Raw genomic sequence first — 24533 nt, 5'->3', positions numbered from 1 at the left:
TCTGGGAACATCCTCTCTGACACTGAAACAACTGAGTGCCACATGATGGGAAAGTCGAGTGGAGGCGATAAAGTCTATCAAACACCAAATTGGGAAGATAGATGATGCCATAGTTGCCATTATGGAGGATAATGCTATGACAGGAACTGTTCGTGGGAGAACAGTGGCAGAGGGAAATGGAATCACCAGAAACATACATAACTTCAAATTTCTGTGTGGCTTAGTGTTGTGGCATGACATACTGTTTGAAATAAATGTTGTAAGCAAGAGATTCCAAGGTGTTGACCTTGATATATCTGGAACAATGGAACAACTGGTCTTGTTACCGGTCATATGAGGGATTTAAAATTGTTCTGAAGAGTGCACAGAAGTTGGCAGAGGAACTTCAAACTGAAGCTATTTCCCCACCCATTCTAGAATACAAGAGTCACCGAAGAAGACGACATTTTGATTACGAAGCACCGGATAATCCCATAAGAGAACCCAAACAACAATCAAAGTTGAATTCTTTAACCAGGTGCTAGATTGTGCAATACAGTCAGTTGAAGAAGGTTTCATGCAGCTCAAGAACACAGCACTATATTTGGGATGTTGTATGATATTCCAAAAGTCCTCACTATACCTGAAGAAGACCTACACCAGTATGAGGGCACTGGAGACAGTGTTGACACATGATGACACGTGCGATATTGATGCGAGTGTTTTAGGTGATGAACTGAAAGCCCTTTCAAGATATATTTCAGCAGGATCAATTCCAAAGGCTGTTTGGGAATATATGTGCACAAATAAGATGATCACCCTCTTTCCAAATGCTTTTGTTGCTCTCCGCATACTTCTAACACTTCCTATAACAGTTGCCAGTGGAGAACGCAGCTTCTCCAAGTTGAAATTAATAAAAACACATCTACGCTCCACAATGACACAGGAGAGACTGGTCGGCCTTGCACCATCTCAATAGAGCATGAGCTGGCCCAGACTGTGGACCTTCGGCGGGAAGCAGTTCAAATCTTAGCAACCAAGAAGGCACGGAAAGCATCACTTTGATTATTCAAACAGGTAAAAATGCCAGTGTTTACTATGCAGACAAGAAAAGTTACATTTGCTGTTCAGGCATTTGAAAGTTAAGTGTTACTTAAAATTTTTGAACCAGGCATTTTAAGTTGTTAGTTCTCCTTTATTGGGGTAGGTAGCAGAGCAGTACCATGAGAGGAGTAGAACAGGAAGAAGGCAGAATTTAGACCTTTCAAAGTTTTGGCCCAAGCAAGGGGATATGGGGGCATCATTTGAGCTCCCCATCTCTGGTGCCAAAATGTTGTGGGCCAGCCCTGCTAATGAACCCGACTGTTTTGAAAAGCTGTTTGTATCACTGTAAATTCTGGGTGAGGTGCACTGGTCCCTGAGATGCGTACGAGTCTGTGTCAGCTGGACTCTCTGAACAGAGCTCAGGGGGTGAAGGAGGAAGGCTGAAGCCCAGACGTTCAGTCCCAGAAGGGGGCCTATTCTGAGGCCTATCCTGAGGGAAGTGTGAGACCCCTTAGGGGTCTGGCACACCAAAGGGGTTCCACCAAAAGACTGTTCCAAAGCTGGGGGCCTAGCACTGATCCTGGGGATCTGTGACAGTTGGTGACACTGAACATAATGCTTCAGGCCTCATTTTCAGACTGTTCTGGTCATTTCTGAGCATGTGTCCTAGCTGGGAAGGATTCTGTTCAAGGGTCCTTTAAGTTATGGATCCTTCTTCCCCAAAGGCTTTGCGAAGAAACGGAGACCCTCACAATGTCCTACTTTGCATATGAAAACATTTGGTTAGTTCTTTTTAGCCAGACAGAGGGAAGAAGAGATGTTCCTTCCATATGTAAATTATGAGAGATTCTTGCCTAAAATAACTAACCACAGCATGAAGATTTCATTTAAACCTCCCAGTTTATCTGGGATTCTATTCCTTAGACCAGGGGTTCTCAACATCTTTATTTTTGAGCCCCCTCCCCCCCCCAACACTCTATTAAAAACTCCACGGCCCACCTGTGCCATTACAACTGGTTTTCTGCATATAAAAGCCAGAACAGGTGTTAGGGGGTAGCAAGCAGGGCAATTGCCTGTGGCCCCATGCCACAAGGGCCCAGGGGTGGTGAGTTATATTCTCTTGTGGTGCCCGGGCTCCAGCAATATTCAGGCCCTGCTCCACCAATGTTTGGAGCTGGGTCTCTCCCCCGGCCCCCGGAGCGCCCCTGCCTGAGTGAAAGCAGCACGGCTCTCCCTCACCTCCGCTGCCAGCAGCTACAGAACAGCACAAGAGTAACACTGGCATCAGGCTGAGGCAGCTGCTGCTGCTACTGCACCTCAGGATGGGGAGGAGGCACACACGTGCTTGGCAGCCCTCCCCTTCCCTGGCACCAGACTCCAAGGGGGCTTCCGGTGGGAGTCATCTGGAGTGGAACTCCTTGACTCACCTGAGCAGCTGCTGGGGCTTCGGTGAGTGTTTGACCCTGTGATCCACCCCCGCCAGCCACCATTCCTGCAAACACTGGGCAAGGGGCAGCCCCATCCCCCACCCCCAGTGAGGCTATGGTGAGGGGCAAGAGGGGAGGAAGGAAGCCACATGTGATGGCAGTCCCCTCCTCCCCAGCACCCCCTCCCAGAGCCCACACCCCCTCTCCGGCCCCCAAACTCCCTCCCAGAACCTGCACCCCCAGCCTAGAGCCTGCACCCAAACTCTGTCCCAGAGCCTGCACCCCTCATCCCCTCGTACACTCCCAGCCCCTGCCCAGAGCCTGCACCCAGCACTCAAACTCGATCCCAGAGCCTGCACCCAGCCCTCCACAATCCCTCCCAGAGCCTGCACCCCTCCACCCCGCCTGCATCCCACCCCATGCCCCAACACATCCCCTCCTGCACCCAAACTCTGTCCCAGAGCCTGCAGCCAAATTCTGTCCCAGAGCCTGCACCCCTCACCCTCTTCTCACACATAGCCTCCTGCACCTCTCATCTCCCTCCTGCACCCCCAGGCCCTGTCCCAGCCCAGCCCAGAGCCTCCACCCAACACCCAAACTCCGTCCCAGAGTCTGCACCCCCACCCCCTTCCCACACACCCGCTTCTACAACCCAACTCCCTCCCAGAGCCTGTATCCAAACTCCCTCCTACACCCCTACCACTTACCCCAGCCCAGAGTCGACAACCAAACTCCGTTCCAGAGCCTGCACCCCCTCCCTTCACAGCCTCTCCCATCCCCAAACTCCCTCCAAGAGCCTGCACCCTCACCCTGTGCCCCAGCCCGGAGCCTGCACCCAAACTACATCCCAGAGCCCAACCTCTCAACCATCCTACACCCCAATTCCCTGCCCCAACCCAGGACCTGCACCCCAAACCTCCTCCCCCCCCCCAAACTCCCTCCTTAGGAAGGAGTTCAGGGGGAGGGGCGGGCTCTGAGCGTTCTGGGCAGCACCAAAATTTCTACCAACCTGCCGCCCCTGCAAGGGCCCCTGCGAAGCTAACTTGCTCAGGCTTTGGCTTCAGCCCCGGGTGGCAGGGCTTAGGGCCCCAGGCTTCAGTCCCATGCAGTAGTGCTTCGGCTTTCTGCCATGGGCCCCAGTGAGTCTAACAAAGGCCATGCTTGGTGGAACCTGGAACCTGCTCGTGGCCCCCTGATTGAGAATCACTGCCTTAGACAAACGGTCTTCAGTATTAAGAGTTGGAAGATGGATCTCTCATTAGCCTTAGTTTCTAGGTGGAGTTCAGACCTGCATCACCCTATTTTGGGGTAAACAGAGGTGGAGAGCTGTGACCATGGTTGTCAGGGAGAAGAGTGTAGACGGAGAGCTTTTCCGATTTAAGGGCCAGAAGGAATGTTAATTAAGAATATGTTCAAGGCAGATCTATACATCTTACAGAGGATAATTAATATTAACTTAAACTAATGACAAATGTACTTGAATTTTCTGAGAATTTACAATCTCTACTCCTAAGAGTCCAGGCTGGTTGTTTGGAGAGGATACACTGTATTTGTAAGTATGCTGGTAACAAAGAGGTTGAGGTTAAGTGCAAAGCAGAATTCAACCTGAACTACGGAGTTGCAATCAGCACCTCTCTAATTCATGTCAGGTCAAAGTGTGATTGTCCGAAATGTGATGCATCATATACTTATTTATGCTACACTTTAACAGCAGTGTCACCCCAAAATATGTGTTTTCTAGCAGTGCAAGAAATATTTAACAGAACCAAAGATCTCTACGCCTTGGTTTATACAATAAAGCTGTCCCAAGTCACCACTGGGTTATTAGCAGCCATGTCTGACAAACCAAGGGAGGAAGTTCCTAGCAGATGATAGTGCAAGTGTAGGGTTACACTGGATGTGTGCTAAAGTTGCAGGGAATCAGTTGGAAACCCACAGAAACCAGATAATCAAGTCCACCATAATATTTTTTTCCTATGTAACCAAGCAGAGAAGGAGCATTTAAAATTATAGCAAAGAGAGCAACGGCACCAACTATCTTAATCAAATAGGGCATTGGGGTGTGGTGGGTACAATCTCCTACTGCCTTGGTTTTCAGAGATTTAATGATCCGTTCTCTCTGGGTCAGGATGGCTTTTCCTGGCTCGATCCCACTTCCGTGGCCCTCTCAGGCGGTATTGGTACGGCGTGCAGGGGCCAAAGAAAACCTCCACGGCGAGCTTTGGATCCATGAGGAAGAGAGACAGCAGGCTGGGCTTCATCCCTGTCAGGCAGGCGAGTTCATCCATATATGGGATGTAATCCGCCTGGATGGTGTGGCGCTGACTTTTCACATACCTGAAATAAATGATCATAGTAATGCCTCAGGGCTAGATCCACACAGAGACCTAGGTGCTGCAACACTCAGCACTGCGCTGCCTAATGTTTGGTGCCTTGTCACCTAGTGGACTCCATGGCCCTGAACTGGAGGCCTCAGCTCCCTGTACAATGCATGGGGAGAAACAGGTGCCTGAGAATGGAATCCACAAACGACAGCACTTTTAGTGTGCCTGAGCTAGTCAATAGGAAATGGTGAGGAGGGGACTGGCTGCCCTGGAGCCTTCCCAGCATGCTCAGCGGTTACTGAGTCATGTAATAGTTCCTACTGTTTTGCCATTTCCTCTCTTTTCTGGGCAATATCGGCCACCATGTCGCTTGCTGAAGGCAATCCATTCAGCCCTAGGAAAGAGAAGCTCGAGTCAGAAGGGAGCTCCATGAGGTGCTCTCAGACACAGAGGCAACAGCTCCTGGGCAATAAGAGGAACAAGGAATAGATAAAGAGCCCCAGAGAAAAGAGAGTTGTTTGTGCCTCTTCCCCTGCCCCCAGATAAACCCTAGAGAGTAACGGCTCTTGAAGCCTCAGCAACACCTCCTGCCCCCAGGAAGACTGAACATTTGGGGGGCGGGGGATGGACTTTGAAAGGCAGGGAGCTGGGAGTGGGTGAGCAAAGGAGAGGGTGCGAGTAAAAGTGAAAACTAGGTGCAGCCAGAGGGTAAGAGAAAGCTATCCAGACTCCAGCACCAACAGAGAGGGAGGGGAGAGGACGGGGGGTGGAGGGAGCACCCAGAGAGTAGAGCTGGTCCACGTTTTATAATAAATACTTTTTTCCCAACAGAAAAGATGGCTTTTTTTGGAAGAAATGAAAATCGTCCCAGAACATTTCTAAATAAACCAGTCAGGTCTTTCTGTGTCAGAAATACACAAACAGAGAACATAACCTGGTCACCTTTCACTGGGAAGATGGCAGTCGAAAGAGGGAGAGCAACAGAAATGTTGCATAATGGCAGACTGTCCACCTGAACAGCACTGGCTGTAGGATTTCCTTGGAAATGTCTGTGCTTTCTTTGCCCAGCAGGCTAGACTATTTCCTGCATTTTGGTTCACGTACCCTTGAACACACGTGTGGCCCAGTGACCCCGGAGTTCGGCAATGGGCATGAGGGGCCCAAATGGCTGGATGAGGCCAATAAAAGCCAGAGTTGGCTTCTCCAGATGAGGAGGGAAGACAAATTTATACAGGGAGACCTGGTTTTCGACCACTTTGACACAGTCCCCGAGGAAGGGGAAAGAGAAGCTGTATCCTGTAGCAAAGATAACCACATCAAGGTTCTCCTCTCTGGTTCCATCTTTGAAGATGGCGCTGGTTGTGGCGAACTCCTTGATGTTCGGTTTCACAAGCACCTTGCCAGAGATTATGCGGTTTGGCAGATTGTCACTGGCGGTTGGGTGCACGCTGGAAAACCTGAATGGCACAGAAAGAGATACAATAAATGTCAAGGAGGCTGCCAGGAGAGAGGAGAAAAAACAGTTACTCACCGTTTTATAACTGTTATTCTTTGAGATGTGTTGCTCATGTCCATTCCATTGTAGGTTATGCGCATGCCCACGTGCGCGGCCATCAGAGTCTTTTGCCTTAGTGGTACCCATAGGGCCAGCTGTGGCACCCTCTGGAGTGCCATGCTCATGGCGTGGTATATCAGGTGCTGTCAGCCCTGCGCCCTCTCGGTTCCTTCTTGCCGACAACTCCAACAGGCCGAGCAATAAGAGAAAAGGCGGTCAAGGAAGGGGCGGGAAAGATCCAGGCAGTTGGCTGGTGTGTTGCTCCCCAGTGTACCCTCAAAATGAGTGCTTCTGGCCCCCCTGGTGTTTCACCAGGCCAGGCTGCGCAGGAGATCGGGACAACCAGGGGCAGCAGCGGTTGAATCCAGTGTCCCTTTTCCTTGTAGGACCCTGCCGAGGCAGACACTGGGAGGTGGGGGGAGGCCGGAACTGAGGCATGTGCATCCCCAGGGAGCGGAGGGTCGCCTTTGTGTCCTTTAGGCCGTGCAGATGAACATCTATTTGGTCATAAAACAGGCCGACACCATCAAACGGAAGATCCTGGATCGGGGCCTGCATTTCCTGGGACAGGCCCGTGTTCTGAAACCAGGAGCTGCACTGCATGACCACTGCTGAGGCGACCACTCGGGCAGCTGAATCAGCGGTGTCCCAGGCCATCTGGAGAGAAGACAGAGCAGCCACAGTTCCTTTCTCCACCAGGGTGGCGAATTCCTGGGCTGCTTCCTGGGGCATAGAGTCCTTGAACTTGAGAAGACAGCCCCACAAGTTAAAATTGTAGCGGCCCAAGAGGGCCTGGTGATTTGCCACCCTAAACTGGAGGCTAGCTGTAGAATAAATCTTCCGGATGAATAAGTCCAGTCCTTTTGCCTCTTTATTCTTAGGGGTAGAACTGGCGGGCCCGTTTGTCCCGTTCATTGGCCGCCGACACGACCAATGAACCCAGTGGCAGATGAGTATATAAGTACTCGAACCTCTTTGTGGGGCTGAAGTACTTCTTTTCCACCCTTTTCAAGGTGGGCAGGATGGAGGACGGGGTCTTGCAGATGGCCTTGGTGATATTCAGGACCCCTTCGTGAACCAGGAGTGTGACCTGGGTTGGGGCGGATGCAGAGAGCACCTTAAAAAGCGTGTCCATCTGCTCCTCCATCTCCTCCACTCTGAGGTCCAAGTTAGCTGCCACCCTGCGGAGCAGAGCCTGATGCTCACAGAAATTGTCCGGTGGGCTATCTCTGGACGGTCCCACTACCGCTTTGTCTGGGGAGGAGGAAGATGACTGTATGGCTGGGGAGGGCGGCCTTGGGGGGGGGTACTGGTTCCTCATCTGAGGCAGTCACTGGGCCCAATGCCGCAGGTGCTGTGGGCGCCGCCTGTGGTCTGTCTGATGTGGTGACTGAGGGCTGGTGGGAGTGGAGCACCAGCATGACAGGAATGCCCCATGCGTTTCAATATGGTCATTGGGTTGGCCACTGGCTTTGGTGTCAGGTTGGCACCAATGCCGCTGATGCGCCCTCTGGAGCCCACTCACACTGTCTGGGTGAGGGACTGAATTGCGCCTCCGAGCCTGAGAAATCGTCTCCTTTTGGCGACGAGGGTGGGGCTGTGGAGGCTTGAGTCTGAAGGCTCACGGTCACCGCTGGAGACCGGGACCAATCTGACCAGTGCTGGGGGTAGGCGGAGTGGCGTCGTGTCAGGAAGCGTCCTCGAGATCTCACAGGGAGCCTTAGCCGGGTCCTTTGCCACATGCGGCAGAGGTGCTGTGGACTCTCCCGGTGCCAGGTCCTTGGAGGGGGCTGGTTGCACTACTTGCTTAGGCCCTTTACCGCTCCCCGGAGTTGGTGGAGGGTCCATTCTGGGGGAGGAACCCCCCATGGCCGAACCCTTCAACAGGTCCGGAGTGGGCATAAGGCCTGAACAGGGTCCTTTGCCAGGAGCCCCTTTGTTGGTCTTGGCTGATGCCATCTTCTTAGGCTTCCTGTTTGGTGACGGGGATCAGTGCCGGGAGGACCTTGGTGCTGGAGGTGCGCTATGCACCGAAGTTGAAGTGCTGGGTGCCGGTTCAGGCTGCACTGGCTCCAAAGCTGGACACAGGGCAGCCTGCATCAGGAGGGCCCTCAGGTGGATGTCGCACTCCTTCTGAGTCTGTGGACGAAAGTTCTGGCAGATACGACAATGCTCCTTTATATGGGTTTCCCTGAGGCACTGCAAACAACTCTTGTGCGGGTCACTAACAGGCATTGGCCTGTTACAGGACAAGCAGGGCTTGAAACCTGGAGATCGGGGCATGCCCCACCACCACTGGAGTGAAGTCCCCGCTGCAACGCTATCTAACTAAATACTTAACAGGTACTTAACTACTAACTAACAATGCTTAAAACTATCTACAGAGAAGCACAGGGCTAAACAGAAGAAGAAAAACCACTGACCACTTGCGATGCAAGGGACAAAGGCTCTCTGACTGACCACCACGGGTGGTAAGAAGGTAGGTAGCTAGGCAGCATGTTGGCAGAAGAAGCTGACAAATGTAAGGTGATGTGCATTGCAAAGAATAATCTGAACTACTTATAAACAAGGCTGGGGTCTAAATTAACTGTAACCGCTCTGGAAAAAGACATGGGCCGCATTGCGCACCACTCAATGAAAACCTCTTCTCAATGCGCAGCAGTGCTTGAAGCAGCAGGTAGCATTAGAGAGCATAAGGAATGGCCTGGAAAATACTGACTTGATCTGCAGTTCTGTATGGCAGTGCCGTGCCCTTAGCTAGAGTCCTGGGTTCAGTTCTGGTTTCCATCGCCAAAAAGACTGAACAGAAACCTTGGGGTGCCAGAGACAGGAGATGAGAATGGTTAAAGGCATGAAATTGGTCCAGAAAGAGAGAGAATTAACTGAGTGAGACTGTTTAGACATCACTAAGGCTACAATTTTATCATGGAGGTTGAGGAAGTCACGGAATCTATGACTTCCAGAGACATCTGTGACTTCAGCCCTCTGTGGTTGGGAGCTGCAGGGTTCCCCTGCCGCCCACCACAGTTTGGAGCTTGGGTGGCCCCACTGCCCAGGTGTCCCATAGCTCCCGGCCACCGCAGGCGGCAGGGGGACCCTGAAGCTCTGAGCTGGAGACCCATGCAGGCGATGTGGGGACGCTGCAGCTCCCCATTTTGTCATGCATATTTTTAGTAACAGTCATGGACAGGTCATGGTCTTCCATGAAGTTTTCTTTATTGACTGTGACTGGTCCGTGAGTTTTACTAAAAATATGCATGACAAAATGTTAGCCTCAGACATCACAACTCCACACAGCTTCCGACAGCTGTCCCCAACCCGGCTCCAGCTGCGGGGAGATGGGGGCTCGGAGCTGCAGCCCTGACATGGTAAGAGCTGCGCAGGTAGCTGTGTGGAGTCGCAGCTCCTCCATCTGCCCTGGCGGTGGGTTCCGGTGGGTGGAGACATGGGATGGGGGCTGCTCTCCTTGGGCCCCCCACACAGCCCAGGTTAAAGCCGCACGGACAGCTGTGAGGGGCCTGGTTCTCTCCACCTGCCTTGAGTGGGGAGCCTGGGGAGCGGAGACACGGGCAGGGGGCTGCTTTCGGCTCCCTGGCCCTGCTCCAGCTTCCCACTTGGCCGGGGCCTCAGGGGGAAGAGGAGGGGAAGGGCCCCTCACTTTTGGAATGGCTCTGACGCCCTTGCACTTTTTAAAGTAGCACTTGGTAATCTGATGAAACTGACATTGCCACAAAAAGTTCTCTGCCTCTTGTGGAGGTGGTTTTATTTTGTCGTCAAAGCAGGAAAGTTTTGTTGGCGTGCACGCCTCCGCTGTTTTGTCGGCAAAAGCTGCAGAAGAAGGGTGTTTGCTGTAGGGTAGCAGTGGGAATAAGATCTAGGTCCCAGGTGAGGCAAATGCTGACAGATTTGGCACAGCAGCAGCAGCAATGCGAGCTGGGCCCCTGGTGATGAACAGATATTGGCTGGGGGATCTGGCACAGCAATGGGATCGAACCCAAACCCTAGAGACTCTAGCTCAGGGTGGGCAAACTACGGCCTGCGGGCCGGATCCAGCCCCTCAGGGCTTTGGATCCGACCTGCACCGGCACCGGCACCGGCACCACATCCTTGCGGTGCCCCAGACGGGGTGGGGGTGGGGGAAGGGCTCCGTGAGTTGCCCCTGTGTCTAGGCAGCGCCCCCTGCAGTTCCCATTGGCCGGGAACAGGGAACCACAGCCAATGGGAGCTTCGGGGGAGGTACCTGGAGGTGCTCCTTCCTGCACATCGCACCCCCTCCCAAACTTCACACTCCCTCCCACACCCGAACCCCAAGCCCCAGCCCTGCATACCCTTTCCCCACCCAGATGTGTCCCTTGGCCCAAAATGTTTGCCCATCCCTGCTCTAGCTGCAGGTTTGCTTGAGCCCATACATTCTGCCATGGGAGCTGGACCTCTCTCCAGTGCTTGACACATCCCAGCGCTCCACTCTCCTGTGGAATCCATGTGCAAGGATGTGAGGAGGCTGTGTGGGCACAATGAAGATGACCCTTCCCCTCCTGGCTCCACAGCTCACCTGTGTGCAGGCTGCAGGCCATAGATTGCATGGTTGAATTTTGCATTCAGTTTCTTTTCTGTAAAGTAGTTAAGCAGGGATAGAGGCACAATGCGCATGAGGAATTCTATATAGCGAGTGACATAAATTGTGTCCATGGGGTACCCTTCTTCTCCAATCCAATCAAGTATCCATGCACCCTGCCTGGTGCTAAGGAAGACCTGAAAGAGGGAGAAAGAAGAGCTGTTGGAAACCACAGGCCTTCAAGTGACTTGCCAAGAGCCTCTTTGGCCAAGAGCCATTCTCATGGCAGCGAACGGTTCACTTCTATATGTGTTTCTTTATAATTAAGGCTGCGAGTCTGTCATGGAGGTCACGGATTCCATGAGTTTCTGGGATCTCCGTGAATACCACAGCTGCAGTGGCTAGTGTGGCTGACCCGGGGCTGCCTGAGCAACTGGCCCCTGGGCCAGTCACACTGGCTGCTGCTGGGGCGACTGTAGGACCAGGTGTTTGGGTGGCCTTGGGGCCAGCTGCACCGGCTGCTGCTGGCATAGCCCTGGGCAGTGACAGGTGCGGCTGGCCCTGGGGGCCACCGGAGCAGCAGTGATCCCGGGGGCAGCCCCAGATCAGCGGTCCTGGAGCAGCAGCAGTGCCCTGGGGATCGCCCCCTCAGAGCAGCAGAGGCAGCCCGCAGCTCCAGGAGCAGCTAAGATTTAGTCATGGGTATTTATAGTAAATGTCGTGGACAGGTAATGGGCCTGTGAATTTTGGTTTATTGCCCTGTGATCTGTCCATGCTTTTTACTAAAAATATCCATGACTAAAACTTAGCCTTACTTGTAATTATTAGATAGGGGTGGCATTTAAGTATCTTGATCATATTAAACAAAAAGAGGTTCCCTGCCCCAGAGAAAGAACAGGTGGAGACAGGCAGACGAAGAAAACAATGAGATAGTGCTGGTCAGCACGATGGCCAGTGGTTTCGGAAAACCAGTTGCCTAATAAGGAGCACAGCAAAGCAGAGTTTTAAGAAGGGATTTGCAGATGGTTATGGGAAATTCCTGCCAGAGTGAGGGCAGGATGGGAGAAAGTATGAAGGAGCTTGTTTGGATATTGTGTAAGTGGGTGATGAAAGCTGGCATTATCGGAAGAATGGAGGCCAGTTTAGACACCTCTATAGGTCTAAAAGGGCCATGACTTTCCCTAAGGGACCATGTCAACTGGGAATTGGCAGAATGGAGCTGGGCTGTGACATGCTCCTCTGCAAGGCTGGGGTGAGGGCAGCTGGTGTAGCAGCTGGCTGCAGAGAGCTCCCCAGCTCCACTAGAAGAACTCTCCTCCAGCGAGCTACAGCTAGAGTCTGGACCTCTTGTGCTGCTCAGGTAGCACCAAGTGGCTGCAACTCAGGGAGATGGACTAAGGTGAACTGTGTCCAGGGCACGTGCCCCATCCACAACAGAACTGGAATTCAATGGCTGTTTGTTGGGAGCAACATAGACTCAGAGGTTTATTGGCCTTGCTCACTCAGGTTGTGGGGTATTTTAGCAGATGGTAACCCCTGTAACACAGCAGGTGTGGATTCTCAATTCAGCATTCCCCCAGGGTGGGCTGGAGGCCTGATGTCTCTGACAGGCTCCCTAGGCAAAGCAGAGCGGGTATGAACTTTGATGCATAGCAGATTGAGCAAGTCTGCATGGGTGGGCCTTCCAGATCTGCTCCCCATTCCTCACTGCCCCCCTCTGTTGCCCAGTCTGCTGGCACACCATTGAAATCAATGGGAATTCCACATGGGGGGAAAACACAGGAAGTGGAAGATTTCCCCAGTGTGGATTGGAGAGGGGAATGGGCCCCCCCGAGTATAGCTGCACTCTGACGGGGAGGTGTAGCCATGTGGGGGCACAGCACGGGAGGCCGGGGGGGGGGGGAGGGGCAGAGCACTCGGCTGCTGAGTCAGCAGAAGTCACACAGTGATGGGCCACAACATTCTGACTGTTCTGTGGTGTAAAATAATTCCCTAAACCAAACCTGATCTGCGGTGTGGCTGAGCTCCACTGCCAGGTCTGTTCCCGAATTGCCAATGCCGATCACAATGACTCTCTTCCCCGAGAACTCCTGGGGCTTCTTGTAATCCCGGCTGTGGAAGTAGCGGCCTTTAAACTTTTCAATCCCTGCAAAGAAGGAGCAGAGCAGTTATGGGCGTGCCCCATGCCTCCTGCATTGTCCTGGGGGTCTGAGATGCAAGGGAATAGCATCAGAGGGGTAGCCGTGTTAGTCTGAATCTGTAAAAAGTAACAGAGGGTCCTGTGGCACCTTTAAAACTAACAGAAGTATAGGGAGCATAAGCTTTCGTGGGTAAGAACCTCACTTCTTCAGATGCAAGGGAATAGCAGTTTGAAACACTGAGTAAAAAATCCCTTCCCTATCAGTGGAATCAAGGGCCACATCCTTGGTATGTGTGATATCATCATCTGCTTGTTCTCCAGCCAATCAGAGTGCCCAGGAATAGAGAGGACCCCTCGATTTCCAATGCAAGTGACAAGCAGAAAAAAACCATTTTAAAAATGGCTTTCAGGCCTTTGTACAAAATGAAGCAAAGGAGGGTAACTCTACCCCCACCCTACACACCTTGTGAGTCAGCTTTAAGCCCATGTACACAAGGAAACTGGCCAGTTAATTACAATGATTGTTATGATTAATAACTAAAATAATCCCTAGCTTTCCATGAGAGGAATTTAGAATGCTTTACAAAGGAGGTCAGTAGCAGCATCCTCATTTTACAGACAAATCACATTTACAAATCACAGTGAAGTGATTTGCCCAAGGTCACCCTTGGGCACTTACTAGAGCTAGAGCTGGGAATAGAAGCCAGGTTTCCTGGGTCCCAGGTGCACAAGGGCACACTGCCTTTCCTGCTTTTTAACAGGACTCCCGGTCTGGTGGTGATGATAGACTAACAGCATGACAGAGAGTGTGACTCAGTGCTGCGTTCTGCACCTGTGCTGCAAGCAATCTTGACCTAGCTGCACTAGCAGGGCAAGTATTTTCAAAGTAGGTCCCAGAATGAATGGCTGAAAATCAGCATCTAGGGTACTGAAGGCTCCATATCTTAGCAATTACGCCCTCAACTGTCTTAGCAAATCAGCCCTGGATGGTGGAACTCAGTTTCTCATCGGGGATGGTATGCCACTGTAGTGATCTGGTCCTGGATTTGCTTTCCTTGCACATTTGATCCCTCACCACCACTGTGAGTCGCTGGTGGATCAGCAGCCCTGGAGACTCAAGTCCTTTAGTGACCCCTTGCAGGTGCAGCAGAGGCAGAGGCATGTAAAATTTGCCCCACCATACCCCTCCTCAGGTACAACACAGGCCTCAGACCTGTGAGATATCCACACACATAGCACCCCTGCCCCAGGTACTGCACAGGCAGGGGCATTATGGGTGGGCTTTTCCACAGTGCTCAGCATTGGGTTAACTCAGCTCCCAGTGATGTCCATGGAAAGAGAGTTGGGTCAATGCTGAGTGCTCTTGTAAATGCTGCCTCCAGGACAGACCTGTGCATCCACCAGGAGCCTCTGCAGACCTGCCGCCGTCTCCATCAGGAAATCCCTCTGGTCCCAGGCCACATGAGGGGATGGAGGGACTGGAACTAGAACATAATGTATGGCGATGCAGAGAGACATAAAGGGTTTAGTATTAGTTTTGCACTTCGCATCCTACCTGGGAAGGAGTCCAGTGGCAGATGGGCGTTGGTGTGATGGCCGGTGCAAACCATGACTCCATCGAAGATGGCTGACTCCTGCTTCCCCGCAGTCTCCGTGACAATGTCCCACTGGCCCATGGTGGAGAAATCCGGGCGTTTTGTCACACTGATCACAATGGTCTGGAAGGAAAAGGGCACTCAGAGCGGGCACCAGGGAATTTCATCCATTCCCTTGGAACGGAGCCCCTGACACTAACCTCCTCCCCATGCCTCAGTCAGCAACCCAGACAGACAGCACAAGGCCAGCGCACAGCTGGGATCAGCAGCAGGAGGCCAGCTGGGCTCTGCTGGGTTTTGCCTCATGGCCTCTGTGGCTCACTGGCTCCCACAGGGAATGGGGCTATGGTGGTTCCTGGGAGCTGGGCTGTAACTTCCGCCAGGCAGCCCCCAGAGAAAAGGAGGTCCCAGAACAGCTTGTCTGGCTCTCCCTGCTCCATGAGTGTGAGGTGTTTCCTCAGCGGGAGTGGGGATTCTTTCACCTAGATTTGGCACACACACACACAACACAAACACAGAGTCCTACCCCTGCTCGCTGGGCCAGCTCTCCTCCCCTTGAAGTGAATGTATTTCAGAAGGTCGAAGGAGTCGGCGTACATGCGGAAATACTCCATGATTTTGGAGTTGTGCATGTAGTTGGGGAAATCATCTGGGATGGGGAAGTCACTGAAGCACATCATCTCCTTGGAGGTGCTGATGATGAGAGATTTGTAGATGCTGGCCCTGCCCTCTTCGGGATTCTCCTGCAGGGAGCAGGAGAACATTATAGAGTGTAACACCTGCCATGTGACCTCCCACAAAGTAAAGCTCTAGAAATCCAATAACAAGGCCCCCTTACAGATGGTGAATGACAGTCACACAGAAGTTTGTTCTTGTCACATGAGATTAGCACGGGGTGCAGTGGGAACACAATGACGTTTCTTTAAGTGCAATGGAAATCCTGCTGCAATCCTGCACACACCCTATGGAGATGACTCCCTTACGTACATGCCAGCTACTCACTGGCATGTATCTATCAGCATAAACATTACGATAGCCAAAAGTCAGGGGAGTCTGGTCATCTTCAAAACTAAGCTGCTGTAGCCAGCACTGAGCAGGAAGAGGGGCAGCAGAAACAAGATGTAACATGGATGTGAAGGACAGAGGGGGGCCTTCTTTAACTCACACCTTTGGCACGTTGGTTACGCCACTGTGGGCTCCCTCACACATTAGTAAGGGCCTGATCCAAAGCCCCTAGGGTCAGTGGAAAGAGTCCCATTGACTTCATTGGCCTTTGGGTCAGGCCCGTAGCAGGTGCACTGAGGCCTAAGGGAGCTTGAAGCCTGGTCTCTATGAGAGTGTTTATACAAACTCTTCCCCCATGGCTAGAACCGGCTCAGCAGCACCTGGCTCCAACAGCTCTTTTCAGTGCCACACCGATTATTCCGGCTGCATTGGGGCTCCCAGGGGGGCTACGTGCAGCACAGCTGAACTGGTGTTAGCAGCGCTGGAGATGTTTGTACAGCTTCCTAGCACGGTAAGGCTGTGGTGGAGTCTGACACATGGCTACTGGCCCTGCATTGTTTTGCTGCTAAGCAGAGGTTGGAGCATGCAGAGAAATGCTTGTCGAGAATGTTCTCCCGGGGGAAAGGCTGGAAACACTTTCATTTCTACCCCACCAAGCGAGTCAGGATTGAGAGAAACTCGGACCCACCTCAAATCGCCAGAGCCCTCCAATGTCACCACTTCTCTTGAAGGAGGTGGACTCCAGCCTCTCGTCCAAGCAGCATTTAATGGAGCTCAGTCCACAAACGCCAGCTCCAATAACTGCAACCCTCTTCTGTGCCATGCCGTTCGGCCTCAGAGCGCTTTGCCAGCCACCTGGGAGAGGGGAAACCTTGGCCGTATCCCTGTTGGCGCAGTTCAGAGCTGGAGGAGTCGCAATCGCTTGCCAGCTCTGAATGAAGGAACAGCCTAACTCAGAGCAGCTCTATGATCGGGCTGTCTGAGGCCAGGGCTACACTGGAAAGTTTTGCTGGTATAGTGATGTCTCCCAGGGTTGTGATTCTATGGTAAAAGCCCTACCTTATGCGCAGTTATACCAGCAAAACAGTGCTTGTGGGGAGCTGATCTGAGCTACCCCAGCACAAGCATAGCAGCTGTGTCTATATTAGGCGGGTTTGCCGGGATAGCTATCCCAATGCAGCGGAGGGACCGTTCTGGGGCTGCTCTCCTGCTGAGGATACAGCAGCATAAAGAATATCATGCTACCCCAGACAGGATTTACAGGCTTCCCCGAATGAAGTAACAACCTGAGTCAGGGCGGCTCTTTGAGGCTGTCTGAGGCATGGAGTTCTTGGGCAGGGAGGCCACTCCTGGGCTTCTCTCCTGCTGAAAATGCTCAGCTGCATAATAAAGTAATTACTACACTAACAGACAGGATTTACAGGGTTCCTGCAGCTGCCCTGCCACACTTCAGCCCCTTCACGCCCTCCCCAGGAAATGGGGGCTCTTTCATCATCCCCACATCGGACCATCCCCCTGCCCTGCAATTAATTCTTCACCCATCCCCCAAAGAAATCCTCTCTCCTTGAAGTCCCCCATCAATTCTGCCCCCACATCTGTTCTGCCCCCAGGCCCATCATCAGTTGTGCCCCTAGCCTGCAAGCAAGTCTGTCCCACTCAATTCTACTCCCCAGCCTCATATCTGCTCCTCATGCTGCTCCAAGAGCTCTTTACCCCACCTGTCCAGGCCAGGTGCTGAAGGGGGGAGGGGAGGGGACAGAGGCACTGTCCTATCCCTATTGCTCACAGGATGGGGAGTAGGGGGCAGAGCTGCTGCGTCCCTCTGCTCCTCCTCCCCACCTGTGAGTGCAGTGTCGGCTCCTGAGGGGAGGCGTGAGTGCTCTGCCTGCCTCCTGAAGCAGCTCTGATTGGCTGCTGTTCCCCAGGAAGCAGGGCAGTGAGCAAAGCAGCCAATCAGAGGGGGCTCTCCTGCCAGGCAGTATTATAAGATGTGCAGCTCAGCCCATGGACTGCTCTGTAGATATGTCACCTGCAGGTACCTGTTGGGAGCTGACGCACCACAAGCACTAGATGCAACCTCTCCTCCCGGGAGATGGGCAGGGAGCAGCACAGATGCCCTCCTGGCAGGACCAGGTGGGGAGAGTTGCCCCAGTGTTGACGTCGCTAGGCCTCACCCTAGGTAACTCGGGAGGGTGGAAGGCCACTGAGTGCCAATGAAGCCTTCCTGCACTAGGCCTAAGTGAACCAAACTCTATCCTTCCATGTTTAAACTCTAATCAACCTCAAAAGCCAGGTGCAATTGGAATATGTAAGCAACCAGTTATCTGTGTGCAACCCCCTGCTCAAGCAGTAATAATGAGGCCTGCATGTTTCTGGCTGAAGGGAAAAAGGACAAGATAACGGTTTAAAGAAGTTACTAACAAGCTAGGCTTATAGCTGCCAAGAATGACTTAACTATTACCAGGGACGGGAGGGGTAGAGGGAGGAATGGGGGGGGAGAAAGGGAGGGCTAGAGGGGAAAGGGGGGGGGGTGAGGCTTAACTGCAAAATGTATAAAGAGATGGGGATCCCAAATAAACTTTGGGATCCCAAATAAACTTTGTTTGCTTCTCCCCCTGGTGTGTTTATTGACGCGAAGCACACCGGGCAACGGACCCGCTGTTGCTTTGCCTCAGGCACTCTGTGCTGGCAACAGTTTTGGCGCCCAACGTGGGGCTCGAGGCTGAAATTTAGCCTTGCCCAGACCCCTCTCAGAGGTCGACAGATTGTGGTGACGACCGACGCCCAGCGCGCACCGGTGACTTTACCGGGGGCCTCGGCGAAGACGTGGTTTGGTCGACCCCAGAGGGCACAACGGTGCAACGCGCTCGAGTAGTGGAGAAGCAGCTGCGGGCGACGGTGGGGAACCGGTCCCATGGATAGGGCGACGGTGCAGAACCGGACCCTTGGATAAGGTAGGAACAGTCCAGTGGGGACTTTATCTGTCTTGACCTGGGGACGCCCAGTGTCTACCTGTTATGACCTGGGGACGCCCAGTGTCTCCCTATGGGGCAGGGACAGAGTATGGCAGGCAGGGTAAGGTGTACACCCTTGGAATGCATTCTGGTGAATTGGAAAGTGTTTGGCGCAAATCCAATAACTAAAAGTAAACTGAAAAGGTTCTGTACAGTAGACTGGCCTCAATATCAGCTAGAGGACCAGGAAAGGTGGCCACCGGAAGGATCACTTAATTATAACACGATCCTTCAATTACTTCTGTTTTGTCAGCAAATGGGTAAATGGAATGAACATATGTATGTACAGTTGTTTATGTTGCTAAGAGATAGGTTAGATATTTTGCAAAAGTGTAATTTGACTTCGACAGGTTCGGTAGTAGCTACTGTTAGTCCCCAGAACCCCCCCACAGCTGTAATGGCAGGTCCGGTGTCCCCTTCGGCTATCACACCCCCACCATATAAAGACAAGGTGTCTCAGGTCCCAGAGATTGCCCCCTCGGTGGAATTTTATCCGTTGATCACTGAGACCATGGTGTCCAGACATGGCTCAGATAGGAATCAGGCCACTACTATGCAGGTTTACACCCATGTGCCTTTTAACCCGGTGGACCTAGCAGCCTTTAAGGCACAGGCAAGGGAATTCTCTACGAACCCAAGCAAGTTTATCTCGGTCTTTGAAGGGTGCCTGGCTAGCTGTAAGCCTGACTGGGATGATTGTAATGTCCTTATGCGGACCCTGCTGTCTGAGGTGGAGCGTAATCAGGTTGTGTCTAAAGAAAAGGAAAAGAGGCAAGCGAAAATGATGGTCACAGCAGTACAGGCCGGTGGCAGGGGAAAATTCCAGGAAGGTGAAAGGGGCCGGGGAATGAGAGGACGTGGGCGCCCTGGCTCACAGGAAAGGCGTCTGGGTTGCAACCAGTGTGCCAGATGCTGAAAGGAGGGACATTGGAAAAATGAGTGCCCCGAAAGGGAAGCTACCCCTATAATGACAGCGAAGGATCAAGAATAGGGGTGTCAGGGAAGATGGACTATCCTGCCCCTGGAACCCCAAGTAAAAATGCGGGTGGGAGATTCGGACATAGACTTTTTAATAGACTCTGGAGCTGCACGAACCGCCGTAAACCAACCCCTGCAGCTGCCTAGTCAGAGTCCCTCACTGTGGTGGGTGCCACAGGGAAAGGAACCAAGTGTCCAGTATATGCCCCAGCGGAATGTGCTTTGGGAAACAGAACTCTATCTCACAAACTGGTTTACCTCCCCGATTGTTCAACACTTCTACTAGGATGGGACCTGCTTTGTCGCTTAGGAGCCACCCTGCATTTCACCCAAAATGAAATAAACCTCACCTTACCTGCAGAGAATGCCTGGATAATGACCCTTGCAATTGAGCCCTCAGACATGCAAGCCCCAGAGTGGAGCAAGTGGGAAGACAAAAGGAGGGTTAAAAAGCAGCTTTGCTGGACAGTGCTGGCCCAGGGATTTAAAAATTCCCCCACCCTTTTCGGCCAGGCCCTGGCCAGAGACTTGGAGGAGTGGGACAATGAGGACAGGGTCCTCCTCCTGCAATATGTGGATGACTTGTTAATTGCCGCTGTGGGTCTCACCCCTTGCCTTAAAGCCACTGTGAGCCTCCTGAACTTTGTTGGACTCCTCAAAAGTGGGTGTGCTCGTCCTGGTTTGTTGCTCCAAAGCTCTGTATAGAAGTTATTTTACTGGAAGAGTTCATAATGGCAATGTGTATGTGTTCATTGTTGGGAAAAGGTGTATGAGTGAAGAATGGAAGTTTCCTTTGTAAGTTAAAAGAAGCCAAGAAGGAGAGCAGGAAAAAGAACAGAACGAGTTAACTGAGGGAAAAAATATAGCTAGCAAGCTCAGTCCAAAGATAAGATGCTGGCACCATCCAAGGACACTACCCAGAGCTAAGACTTGGCCGACAGCCAAGAAAAGGGGGGGCCTGAATGTGCCCAAGCAACTATGAGATCTGCAAAACATTGCCAGGCATTAATGAAATGTGTTAGGTTTCTTTTCTCACAGATAAAAGAAGTGCTACCCAAAGACCCTAGCAGCCCTGCCATTCATTGAAACAAGGAGACTGAGTCTACGTAAGGTCCATCAACGAAAAACTGCTTTGGCTCCACACTGGAAAGGCCCTTTCCAAGTCCTGTTAACCACCAACACCGCTGTGAAGTACCAAGGACTGCCCATCTGGACCCAGGCTTCTCACTGTAAAAAGACCCTTCCACCTCGGGAGGACTCTCCGACTGATGATAAGCCTATTTAAAGACAGGGTGATGTGCTAGTAACCTCTCCCCTGTATGATGCTGAACCACACTGTTTTAGGAAAAGAGAAGAAGGAACACTTGCTTCATTGAAACCACAAAGTCCAGGAATTCCTGACTACAAAAGACATTAAGAACTGACCCTGGTGAGGAAACAAAGAATTATATGCTGGCAGGGAGGCTCTTACACCCCTGGCCTCCCAGGTACAGGCCGAATGTCTAGTCTGCCAAAAGAACAACCCTCGACCAGGAGTGTCAGTGCCACCAGCCACTCTGGAACCTACCCCAGGCCTGGGGCTGGTTTGGCAAATAGACTTTACTGAGTTCCCCCTGACCCAAAGATTCAAATACCTTTTCGTTTTGGTGGATCGATTCAGCGGATGGCCTGATGCCTTACCTCTTGTTTTGCTCCGCATTCGCGCTCTCCCAAAGGGAAGGTTAGGGCTCAGTCCCTTCGAGATTATGTTTGGAAGGGCATGGCCTATGAACGGTACACCGGTTCTGGCAGGAAAGTGGGAAATGGGGTGTGGCATTTTATCTCAGTACATGTGCTCTCTGTCTGCTGTTCTCTGTTCTCTCCACAGGTATACCAGAAATTTGCAGCCTCTCCTGCTGGATGCCCCTGTCCATTCCTTGCAGCCAGGTGATTCCGTTCTCGTTTGGACCTGGAAGGACAAGCCTCTCCAAGAGAAGTGGAAGGGACCCCACACCGTCCTGCTGGTCTCCCACACAGCAGCAAAGGTCAAGGGACACAAGAACTGGATTCATCACTCCTGTCTGAAGGCAGTGCCCGCTCCTGAACGGTGGACCGTCCAGCCTACGGAAAAGGACTACCAGCGACGACCTGAGACTTAAACTGTTATTCAAAAGACAATAAGATCTGCTGGGAATGCCCTGTGGTCTCTCTGGACAGTCGCAGCGCACTCCCCGTGAAAACTCTAAGCGTTGGTTGTGTTTACTCTCACAGGGCCGGCCTAACCTGGTGGCCTGGTCCTTTTGTTTTTAATCTGCCTACTATTGGTAATTGATATTTTGTGGGTATTTGGGGAATTGTAATTGTTAGGCCCTAGGGTCACCTGCCCAGCATGAGTTCAGGTCCAGGGTCTGCCACAGTGGTACTCTTTGCCATAGGAACACTCCTTTCGTTACCTCCCGTTTCCCCCCAGGCACATGTGGAATGGAAAGGGATCCTTACTAACTTGGAAACAAACACATATGAGTCCTTGAAGGTTTGCTTTGCCCAAGAGTTTAACCTCTCTAACTGCTGAGTATGCTCCCAAGTCCCACACCACGCAGCAGGGTTACCCTGAAGGGTAGTTCCCCAAAATTGGTCAGATATCTGTTGGGGATGGTTCAGTAGGGGAAGAAATACCTCGGGTACCCCCTTGTCACAAAACTGTACCATTGAATCCCAGTATGCATTAAGGGACAACCCCTGGCGGCCACAGGCAGCGTAAATCTTTGTATGCCACCTCAGAGCCCATTAAGGAAGGAGACAGGTTGGGTATGATCCTCCTCCCATCCTATGGGGTGGGACGGCTAACCCAATTTTATCGCAGGCTCTCTGTGTTTCTCACCACATTCGCCAATGAAACCTTGGCCATAGAGAAGAGCCTTAACTCAAAGCTATACCAGCTCCGGTTGCTGTCCCTGAAAAACAGACAGGCCTTAAATTATGTTTTAGCCTCCCAGGGCGGGGTGTGTGCCTTTATTGGGAATGAATGTTGTACTTAGGTCCCGGAAAACTCACAGGACATTAACAAGCACGTCCTGTCGTCCAAACAGGCTTTCAAGCAGTGGAAGGCCCAGGAAAGGGAACCCACAGGTTTCGATTCCCTTTGAAGTTGGTTGCCCAACCTAGGAGGACTGGGGGGTGGCCTTGTGCGTCTCCTCCTCACTGGTGTGGTACTGTGCCTGGTCACCCTCCTCCTAATTGCTTGTTTTAAAATGCTCCTCCGTAAGCTTTGTGCCCCCCCGTTCTTCAAAAATCCCGGCATACCCTCTCATTGAAAACCCCAGCTTCATAGCACTTAATCATATCTTGTCCACAGAATATGAGAAAACTCAGCCAAAAGCTTGTTGAGTATTCTCAAAGGAGGGAGTTGTTGACGTCGCTAGGCCTCACCCTAGGTAACTCGGGAGGGTGGAAGGCCACTGAGTGCCAATGAAGCCTTCCTGCACTAGGCCTAAGTGAACCAAACTCTATCCTTCCATGTTTAAACTCTAATCAACCTCAAAAGCCAGGTGCAATTGGAATATGTAAGCAACCAGTTATCTGTGTGCAACCCCCTGCTCAAGCAGTAATAATGAGGCCTGCATGTTTCTGGCTGAAGGGAAAAAGGACAAGATAACGGTTTAAAGAAGTTACTAACAAGCTAGGCTTATAGCTGCCAAGAATGACGTAACTATTACCAGGGACGGGAGGGGTAGAGGGAGGAATGGGGCGGGGGAGAAAGGGAGGGCTCGAGGGGAAAGGGGGCGGGGGGGTTGAGGCTTAACTGCAAAATGTATAAAAGAAGAAAAACTGTTCCTGTTAATGTGCTTGATTTGAGACTTGCCAGTCTCCTTGCACCGCTTTGGGATCCCAAATAAACTTTGTTTGCTTCTCCCCCTGGTGTGTTTATTGACGCGAAGCACACCGGGCAACGGACCCGCTGTTGCTTTGCCTCGGGCACTCTGTGCTGGCAACACCAGCATCTTTGTCAGCAGCTCGTGCCCTGCCACTGGCACAGCGACTGCGCTCAGCAGGGCTGTCCCTGGGCCCCCTCATGCTGCTGGGATTGTCTGGGGCTGGAGCCGTCTGGCCATGATGTGGAGGAATCCCCACAATTGGCTTCCTGCCCCCCATGCCCACATTACACTCTGTGCCTCAAAATGACACTCTGAACCCCATATTCACCATGGTAGTGTAATTATGACATGCTTTGTACAAAGTATGCCTTGTGAAATATCATTTTAAAAGTCTTAATCTGTTGAACATTAATATCCTGTTACATTGTATGGGTTATCATTGTATAGGAAGTTATGAAGTTTGGGTATGTATGTACCACTGAAACATATTGTGAGGTTGGGAATACCCACAAGCAGCCTTTCAGATACAACAATAAAAAGGCCTAACAACGTTGATGGCCTATTGAGGAGAAAATAAGGATTACTGCAGGATCGGTGTACAATGGAAACCTCTCAGAGATAGCACGTACCCAATGGAGACTGTTTGACTCATATCACAGCAAAAGATCTTTCCAGCAAGCTCGAAAAAGATATAAAAGGGGGAAGTGACATCATCACTTGGCCTCACTCCCCCTACAACACAACACCCGAAATCAACTGACGAACAAAGACTGAACTGGGGAAGCGGGGGGTCACAGCCGGGACAGAAGAATTCCTGTCTGCGTATGCAAAACCTGTAACCTGCTTGTGCTAGCTAACAGGGTGAGACACTGCTTGATTCAAATTCTGTCTAGTTTATAAAGCTTAGATTGCGTTTTTGCTTTATTTCTTAGGTAATCTGCTTTGATCTGTATGCTCACTACTTCTAATCACTTAAAATTGAACTTTCTGTAGTTAATAAATCTGTTTTATATTTTTACCTAAAACAGTGTATTGTTTGAAGTGCAAAGGGAAATCTGCTCAG

General features: G+C 51.8%; 1 protein-coding gene and 2 long non-coding RNA genes across 4 annotated transcripts; 1 reads left to right on the top strand and 2 right to left on the bottom strand.

Moving 5' to 3' along the window:
• LOC135973113 (uncharacterized) lies at positions 1 to 10607 on the bottom strand. The gene is made up of 2 exons (XR_010589811.1): positions 5879 to 10607; positions 1 to 4787 (listed from the first exon to the last, which is right to left on the bottom strand). It is a non-coding gene; the product is annotated as an uncharacterized LOC135973113 (long non-coding RNA).
• Positions 10608 to 10682: 75 nt separating this feature from the next.
• On the bottom strand, positions 10683 to 17131 carry LOC101940523 (flavin-containing monooxygenase 5-like). The gene is made up of 5 exons (XM_065554713.1): positions 16313 to 17131; positions 15165 to 15362; positions 14580 to 14742; positions 12888 to 13030; positions 10683 to 11081 (listed from the first exon to the last, which is right to left on the bottom strand). The coding sequence occupies exons 1-5, from the start codon at positions 16445 to 16447 to the stop codon at positions 10878 to 10880; spliced, it is 843 nt and encodes a 280-aa protein (XP_065410785.1). The 5' UTR covers positions 16448 to 17131; the 3' UTR covers positions 10683 to 10877.
• Positions 17132 to 17486: 355 nt separating this feature from the next.
• LOC135973109 (uncharacterized) lies at positions 17487 to 23250 on the top strand. 2 transcript variants are annotated; one of them, XR_010589807.1, is made up of 2 exons: positions 17487 to 21045; positions 21484 to 23250. It is a non-coding gene; the product is annotated as an uncharacterized LOC135973109 (long non-coding RNA). The 2 variants fall into 2 exon arrangements; XR_010589808.1 differs by having other exon boundaries at positions 17487 to 21103.
• The last annotated feature ends 1283 nt before the right edge of the window (positions 23251 to 24533 follow it).

Source organism: Chrysemys picta, chromosome 8 (assembly GCF_011386835.1).
Source record: "Chrysemys picta bellii isolate R12L10 chromosome 8, ASM1138683v2, whole genome shotgun sequence".
Taxonomy (NCBI): domain Eukaryota; kingdom Metazoa; phylum Chordata; order Testudines; family Emydidae; genus Chrysemys; species Chrysemys picta.
Note: the sequence above shows the minus strand (reverse complement) of the source record. Positions and strands in the feature narration are given on the sequence as shown.